The 9,152-nt window shown below is 48.9% G+C and overlaps 1 protein-coding gene across 1 annotated transcript; it reads right to left on the bottom strand.

The window, feature by feature from the left end:
- On the bottom strand, window positions 1-945 carry LOC310997237 (olfactory receptor 52K1-like; the record flags this gene model as incomplete). Its single annotated transcript, XM_083986913.1, has 1 exon — window positions 1-945. One exon carries the CDS (start codon window positions 943-945, stop codon window positions 1-3), a length of 945 nt encoding a protein of 314 aa, XP_083843039.1.
- Between the last annotated feature and the right edge of the window lie 8,207 nt (window positions 946-9,152).

Raw genomic sequence — 9,152 nt, 5'->3', positions numbered from 1 at the left:
TCACTTGATGGCAAACAGACGTTTAGACTGAAACATTTCAGAAAAGAATTTCCGTATCTCTTTGGACTGCATGCCGTAGATTATGGGGTTGAGACATCCAGGCACTATAACAAATAGAATGGAAGAAAGTTTTCTGTAGTCTGAGTACTGAGGGAAACGATGTAAAGCTATGATAATAAACCCACTAAAAAACATGATCAGATACAAAATAAGATGCGTGCTGCAAGTCTTTAATGCTTTACTGTTCAGAGACTTGTTCTTACTAGTTAGACAGACCACAGTTATCTTAGTATAAGTGAGAACCATGCTGCCTATAGAGGCTGTTAACAAGACCACAGTGAAAGTGAGGCCATAGACATTATTAATAAACACACTCTCACAGGAGAGTTTGAAAAGAGAAGCATTGTCACAGTAAGGATTCGTAATCATAGCCCTGCATCGGTTCAGTCTTATGGTCAGACCCAGCAGAATCCCGACCAGAACAAAGGCCACTCCCCAGGCAGAAACCGTCAGCTTGATCACCATCTTGTAGGTCATTATGGAGGCATAACGCAGGGGATTGCAGATGGCTACATATCTGTCAAAAGCCATAATCATTAGCACAGTGTGAGCGGTGGTACCAATTAAATGTGATGTAAAAGCCTGGACTACACATTCATAGTAAGTGATGAGACGTTCAGAAGGAGGACGCAGCATGTCTGCAAGCACACGAGGCAGAATACGAGTGCTGCCAATGATGTCACTGACAGACAGGTTGCAAAAAAGCAGATACATGGGCTGGTGAAGATTCTTGTCAATGAAAATAACAACTAAAATGCTCACATTTGCAACCATTATAAACAAATAGGAGAAAAGGAGGAATAAAAATGCTGTGTAGAAGGACTCCTCTAAGACAACCAACCCCTCCAGCTGGAGAATTGGGCTGTTTAGGGTGTAGTTTTCCATCAACCTGAAGGAACAGAACAATGAATATAACTGATAATGTCTTTGTAATCTCAGATTTGATCTCAGAAACAATTGAAGCTGCAGAAGTGTACGCTATTTAGGTAGGCATAGGCTAATTAAGTAATTTCATGAAAACAGTTGCACATCATCAAAGTGTCTCTTCTTTCTTTTTTTCACTTACTTATGTCTCCCCTGTCACACCTGCATCTGTCATGGTGTCCTCTGTAAGAGACTTTTATAGATATGATTATATCACAGGGGAAATTAGTTCTCATTGCTTCAGACAAATATGTGATGCAACATGAAATAATCATGATGTTCCAATTGACATGCAAAGTCTAAACACTTATCGTTGCTTTCTAAACCCCAGGATTCTTTTAAAACTAGATTTCTGTCCATTTTGCTGATTAACTATCAGTCATCATTGCTCCGCCACCAGGTGATGCATAGAGGTTACAGGGGAAAAAAACAAACATCAGTGACTGGATTAGCTGACCGGACCCATCAATGTGTTCACTCGCAGGCACTTTCAAGTTTTTTGAACATTGAACACCCTCTCTCGGGCAACCCAGCTGAGGTTGAACAATCCTCAATTTGTCCCCAAGCAGCACTCTCACATATGGCGCATTTCCACTAGCACGGTTCGGCTCGGTACGGCACGGCTCGGCGCGCTATTGCGTGTTTCCACTAGCACGCAGTACCTGCAACCGGGTACATTTTTGGTATCACCTCAGCCCTGGTTCCAAGCGAGCCGAAGCGTTACTAAAACGTGACGTCAGCCGACTGCCTTCCACTGATTGGCCGATGAGTGTCGTCACTGGAAGCGACGACCGACAACAGAAATGTTCCTGCTGAAGCCTGTTATTACCAGATAATTTCTAATATTGAGACTGGCTCTGTTATTACGTGACTTTATGAAGTTTTAATATTTTTTCATGCGAGAAAGTAACTGTTTAGATCCCCATGTGCGGTTAGTTTATCCAAACGACGGCTGTTTAGAAGTTTGCCCCGATGTTTTTCGAGTGTGAAGCTCCAGGTCCGAGCAGCGACCGGTTCATCACAGAGGCAGCAGCCCAGCTCCTGACGTGCTCCGCCGGCCAGCCTACCACCGTCACCCCGAGGAGAACAGAACGCTAATTAACTTACCCGATGGCTTTTAGAGGTTTACCACCGGCTGGTTAAACTCTTAAATGTTGGTCTCATTGATGAAATCTAACAATTGTGGCTGTAGCAGAGGTTTGTTTGTGGTTAGACAGAAGAGCAGCACTGCCTTGGGGTCTGTACGCACAGAAAACACCACATTTACATCAATAAATAAATGTTTTACAATGAACCAGGCCGATCTCAGAGCTGGCAAGACTCTCCGGTAAGGCATATTGAACGGTTAAATGCCGTTAACGGGACGAGACGAGAGCAGTCAAAACGGCGGTTTAAAGCTAGCTACAGCGAGGGTAGGTTCACTTCCTGTTTTCAAAGTAAAAGCACAAATTCTATCGTAATGGCTTTCCTTATGATAAAAGGCAACGGGTATTTTATTTTGTGAAAATAACCGGAAGTGCGTTGCTCACTACGGCTAGCTTTAGTAACGCCGACTTCGTTGAAACAAAATTGTAAACAGCTGGTATTTTGTCAGATTTTCAACACGTTGGGGATCTAAACGACTACTTTCTCGCCTGAAAATGTTTCAAATGTTGCTAAAGTTATATATTTACAGAGTTTAGAGCGTTGCTCGGCGCCGTGTAAATGACGTCACGGCGGTACTAGTGATACTCAGTTGTAATGGAAACACAACCAAACCGAGCCGTGCCGTGCCGTGCCGAGCCGTACCGAGCCGAGCCGTGCTAGTGGAAATGCGCCAATAGATAGATCCCCTCTATTGATCCAGAACCATCTAGAGCAGGGGTGCTCACACTTTTTCAGCCTGAGAGCTACTTTTAAAGTGACCAAGTCAAAATGATCTACCAACATTATTAATGATTCACGTTTATTTATATACTATATGAACATATGCATAACTCTTCATATACAATGTGTCGGTGTAGCCTACCTTTCATAACTGCATGAACCCTGTTATGCTTTGGCACAACTATGGGTAAAAGATATTCAGAGGGTTATTGGCTATCAAATTAGTAAAATATCAATAGCAAAATATCAATAATTACTATAAAAATTATTAATGGGATTTAATTTTATTAAATCCACCTCGGGGCACCAGACAGCCAATGTACCAAAATCAGTCTCATAAGGGTGTGCTAACTATTAATATAGATTCTTGTTTAATGATTAAGTTAATAATTATTAACAAAATAACATTATCAATAGCTGCAAAGTTGAAGGATTTAGAAGTTCTACTGCGTAGAGGTTGGCATACTCACTATTGTACAACATTAACAGACAAGTAAAGTTTCAAGGAAGTTTATTGGATACATCTAGAAAATGGAATAACAAAACATGAAACTAAGGCAAGCTACATACACTATGTACACGTGTGTGTGTGTGTGTGTGTGTGTGTGTGTGTGTGTGTGTGTGTGTGTGTGTGTGTGTGTGTGTGTGTGTGTGTGTGTGTGTATGAATATGTGTGGGTGACCATGTGTCTGTGAGGTGTGAAGTGTGAATTATCAGTGCTACAAGGTCGGCGGGACAGCACATCAGCGTTTCCATGGTGTGCCCCTGGTCTGTGAACCACGGTGATGTCATATGCTTGGAGCTCTTCAATCCACCGTGCCAGCTGGCCCTCTGGTTCCCTGAAAGACATAAGCCATTACAGTGCAGAGTGGTCGGTTCTTACTGTGAAGTGGAGGCCCCCGAGGTAATACCTGAAGTGTCGCACAGCGCTGACCACAGTGAGCAGCTCCCGCCTGGTGACACAGTAGCGATGTTCCGCCTTGTTGAATGTCCTGCTGTACTATGCCACCACTCTCTCCCGGTCCAGGGTCATCTGGGCCAGCAAAGCGCCAGAGCCAACATTGCTGGCATCTGTGTCAAGGACGAACGGTAGGGCTGCATCAGGTGGGGACAGAACCGGGGCCTCCATGAGAGCTCTCTGAAGTGAAGTGAACGCTGTGTGGCACTCCTCTGACCACAGGAACGTCTCTCCTTTCTGCAGCAGGCGGAACAGAGGTGCAGCTATACAGGAAAAGCCCCTCACAAACCTTCTGTAATAAGAAGCCAGCCCCAGGAAACTCTTGAGATCCTGCACAGAGCAGGGGGTGGGCCAATCATTCACAGCCTGCACCTTCTCTTTTACAGTGCTGACCCTGCCATTTCCAAGCCTGTGACCCAGGAACGTGACCACACGCCTCATAAAGCAACATTTCTGTGGCTGTAGTTTCAACCCTGCCCCTGCCACCCTCTCCAATACACACCTGAGGCCCCTGAGAGCTGACTCAAATGACTCACCATGGACTAGGATGTCGTCCAGGTATACGACGCACTCCTGGCGGGGGATGCCAGCCAGCACTTTGTCCATCAGTCTCTCAAACGTGGCAGGGGCATTGCAGAGACCAAAGGGGAGGACCCTGCCACTGCGTCGAGGGCCTCATCAATGCGTGGAAGTGGGTAAGGATCCTTTTTGGTTATTTTGTTGAGGGACCTGAAATCCACACAGAACCGCCACTCATCCTTAGCCTTTTTGGGGACCATAACAACCGGGGAGGCCCAGGGGCTGGTGGAGGGCTCAATCATAGACTGTAAAAAGAATGGACGTAGCATCCGTGACGTCACCCATTGGTTTTGGGGAGTCGTTTTTGTGACTCAAATATGGCGGCCTGAACAGCGCCATGTTGGATTGGCCGGCCGAGAACCCGCCCACTGGCCTCGAAGCAGCCTGTCTCCGGACCGCTCCGGAGCTGTCACTCAACGTTTCCGCGCCCTAATTGGCCAGAGTTTTAACCTAATAACAGTAAAACGGTAGAGTTAAAAAAAAAATTCACCCCCCTCAGAGTGTGTGCGGGGGTAGAAACAATCGATTGAGACCAAAAAACGTTCTGACACCAGGCTTTGATCATGTTTATTGAGGATGTAAAGTCGGCGATTTTAACAGGGGGGTCTATGGAGAATGCTCCCTTCTGACACCAACCCCCAGAGGAAGCCAAGGGGATTGCAGTTTTTTGAACGCGGAAGTGAGCTTCACTTCTCAGACTGACAACTGCCCCCTTGGGCTCAATGAGTCCCGCCCGTTGCATCTCCTGCAGAGCCTTGTCTGCCACTGCCTGTCTGACCAGAGGGAGGCGTCGGGGTCTCATCCTGATGGGCAGTGCATCGACAGTTATGATGTTGTGTTGTATCAGGTCTGTGCGGCCTACATCATCCTCTGCCAGTGAAAAACAGTCCTTAAACTCCAGTAGAAGCTGCCACAGCAGATCTTGTTCACTGGGAGTCAGTCCATCACAGTTCTTTTTCCAAACCTCCCTCACGACCACCATTCTCTCCTCCCCACCAGGCAGTGTAGCAGAGACTGGCTGTGGGTGTAGATCAGCGGCAGGTGGGGCAGAAAGCAGGGCAGGAGGGGCTGGTTGTGGGTGTATGTCGGTGGCAGGTGGGGCAGAAAGCAGGGCAGGAGGGGCTGGCTGTGGGTGTATGTCGGTGGCAGGTGGGGCGAGGGGCAGAGTAGGCGGCTCATTTGTGGAGCTGCAGCAGGCCGCTTTGGTGGTGAATGTCTTGACTGTGACTGTGGGGGCCACAGGGCAGCCCGGCTGGGGCGGCCGCCTTGTCATCTGAACCACATGTCCATCTGGAAATGCAAGAGTCCCCTGCTTTGCATTAATTACACAGTCCAACGCTTCAAGAACATCGAGTCCCAGTATACAGTCCTCCAAGTCTGCAACCCACACCGGACAGCGAACAGACTTTTCCCCCACGCTCAAAGTCACTAATGCCTCCCCCACCATGGGAGCCCGCTCCCCAGTAACTGTCTGAAGCTTAAAGGAGGTGGGAAAAATGGTGATTCTATTTTTCACCACGTCGGGTCTCACCAGGGTTGCTGAAGAACCTGTGTCCATCAACGCAGAGCAGCATATACCCCCCACAGTCACCATGGCGTACCAGCAGTTACCCGCCCAGGTTCGGCCCAACAGCAAAAGCCTTTCCACCTGGCCATCCACATCAGCTGCTGGTAGTCCCACCCCCGCTTGCTTGGTAACTTGTGCTGCTTCCTCAGCACAAAGAGCCCAGGACACAGCATCAGGGGTCCGCATTGTCCCGATGGGTCCATGCCTATGTTCCCACAGCCTTATGTTCCCACAGCCCTATGTTCCCACAGTTCTAAGATTTTTCTCAAAATTAGGCCCTATGTTCCCACTGGACTCTCTCTACCTATCTGGACTCTATCTATCTGGCCTGTCTAGCCTCTACCGGGTCTTTTTACTAAACTTAACCAACTATTTTCTTCATTGCCTAAACCCAACCAATGGTGGGACCAAAGGGCTGTGGGAACATAGGGCCTAATTTTCAGTGACAACAACAGTTAGAAATGTGGGAACATAAGGCTGTGGGAACATAGGGCTGTGGGAACGTAGGAATGACCCTGTCCCGATTATGCGGTCCCCGTCCCGTTTCCCTGGTTTGCCTGGGCTCGTGGGCAATGTCTGAGGAGGTGACCAGGCTGTCCACACCCCCAGCAGACCCTTGAGCGTGGTCTAGGTTGTTGGTCCGCTCTCAGAGTGGCAGCCCGCACCAGATGAGTCAGTTCCCCCACCCAGGCTGGTTCCGCTGTATTAGACTCAGTCCCACCTGCAGCTCTCACCTTTGGTGATCTGTCCATCACATCCCCTGGGGCATCAGTGCACAGCATTTACCTCTCCGTGGCTAACTCCAGAGCCTCTTGGAGAGACATGGGGTGAGCCAGTAGCGTTTGGACACGCAGATCAGCTGGTAGGAGGGCCTGGAGGAAATGATCTCGGGCCAGCTCACTCTGGATTGCAGGTGGCATGTGAGCGTAGGTCCGGTGTACCAGTCCCTCAATGTCATTGGCGAGATCCCGCAGCGGCTCCCCATGTCGATGCTGGCAGCTGCACAGTTCAGAGAGTTCAGCAGGCTAGCATCCTAGCCAACTAAAGCATCATAGTTGTCAGGCGTAAAAAAAAACGAACTGAACCCACAATGCAGATCAACAGAAATTTAATTAAACAAAGGTTCAAAAAAGGGGGAAACAAAAGGTGTCCGACGACAGGGCTGGGCGAGGCAGGGCTGGGGGCAGGCAAATGGCAGGGCTGGAGGAGAAAACACAAAAACAGGTGAGCTAAGGTCAGAACAGAGAGGCAAAAAATGCTTGATCTCAACGTCAAGGAGCCGAGTAGCGTTACCACGAGGGTGAAACAACGAACTGGCGATGAGTGGAGGGAGAGACCGGCTTAAAGCAGATATCAGTGGAATGTTTTTGTTAATATAAGTCCTAAATAGTCCTATTTTCCGTCAGCAATCACTTACATGAAGTATTTCAGCCTAAACACGAGTCTCTCCGTCACTCTGCTCTGCTGTAACCCGAGGAGAAAATTTTCCTTGTGGGATACAAGTGTTATCCAATGAGGAGAGAGAACGGCATGAAGGGCTGTGTGTGCAGCCAAGGGATGCGCGTGAATGTGGTGACGTAGCACGAGGACCAATTGATGCCTGACAAGGGCGGGGGCTGCTAACTCATGGTGCGTTCAAAGAAACTCGTACTTTGTGTTTTTCCTTCCTGTGAAGTCATACCAGTTCGATCTGGTACGAGTTCACGGGTCGGAAGTTACGAGTGGCCGTTATAGGGAACTTTCACAGACAACAGGATGGTAAAAACACGAGCTACGGGTTACCTGGAACGCTACCAAGTCGTAGTTGTGACTTGAAGCTGTAACTTACGGTTTCAAAAGCCTGCCTTGAACGCAGCATTAGCCGAAACGGCCGTGAAGCTGATATCTGCTTTAAGACTGCAGTGGAGATCAGGGAAACAGGTAGATGAGCAGCAGGTGTGCAGAGGGTGGATGCAGTAGGTCCTGAAGGCCCCGCCCAGCCCTGGGGAAAAGAAAACACGGACAAAGAGCAGAGGAGAACTGGATCTGGACGGGATCCTGACAATAGTCACCTCTGTCATCGGGGCTTAGAAGCAGGAGGCTCGACAAAGCGTCACCAGTGAGACACATGGCCAGCTGGAGGGCCTTCTCTTCTTTGGTCCACCAACCAGCCCGAGCCAACATTTCAAACTGAGCATGGAAAGCTTCCCAGATAGCTTTGCCGTCATACCTGGGCGTTTTCATTGCGGGCGGAACGACTCCTCCAACCCTGTACATGCCCCCTTCCGCCGTCGCTCTGCGGCGGCCGGCACGTTCATCACCGGGGCGGACAGACGATTTAAAGCCCGCCTCAGCAGCCATCTTCACAGCCATGTCTCTCACCCGCTCTTTTTGCTCCGCGGGACTCCATGCTGCTGCAGCGCCATATTGTCCATCACCGTCCTCCTCCCACTCACACTATCTCCCAGGCAACATGTTCTTCCAACAGCGACGTCCGTTGCTAGTTGAGTTAGCAAGCAGCAAGCCGACCAGAGGCGAAGTTAGTCCGTCACTTCTGACACCAAATGTAACGTCCAGATGACAGACCTCTTCCGTGCTGGTTTATCACGTTTATTCAGTTACAAACACAGGCTACTGTGGGCCGTAGCCAACGCCAAAACAACAAACATAAACTGCCTGGACTCACTTTTAGCTCTTGTTACTTCTCCGAACCTCAGGCTCCGTCACAACACACATACAAGACTTCCCGGGACTCTTCCCAGTTCCCGCCCCTCCCAGTCTAAACAACCATTGTCATGGGAACTGCAATGAGTGACAGGCTCTCAGCAACAAGCTGCTTGCCAGGTGGCAGGGGCCCTACAAGTAGGAATGGGAATTGAAAATCGGTTCCGACGTGGATCAATTCTTGGGATCGTGTGCGTGTCTGCTTAACGATTCCGCTTATCGATTCCGTTTTTTTTTTTTTTTTGCAAATCCGCGAGTTTCTGAACCAAACAACACACGCTGTGTTTGGGTTAGAACGAAGCAAACACATCGTTGAGGCAGAAGCCTCAGTGTGGGGGTTGACTGATGTGACAGCATCGCCTGTAGCACCTATGGCACACACACACACCTGTGTGTGTAACCCGGCCGACACTGTGTAGTGTGTTCACGTGGGCTGCTCTCACGTCAAGAGTTGATGTCGCTGTTACTGTATTGGACTGTTGGACTCACAGCTGA

The sequence above is a fragment of the Trachurus trachurus genome (assembly GCF_905171665.1).
Source record: "Trachurus trachurus genome assembly, chromosome: 14".
NCBI classification, from domain to species: Eukaryota; Metazoa; Chordata; class Actinopteri; order Carangiformes; family Carangidae; genus Trachurus; species Trachurus trachurus.
The sequence above is the reverse complement of the archived record's forward strand: the minus strand, read 5'-3'. Positions and strand labels throughout refer to the sequence as shown.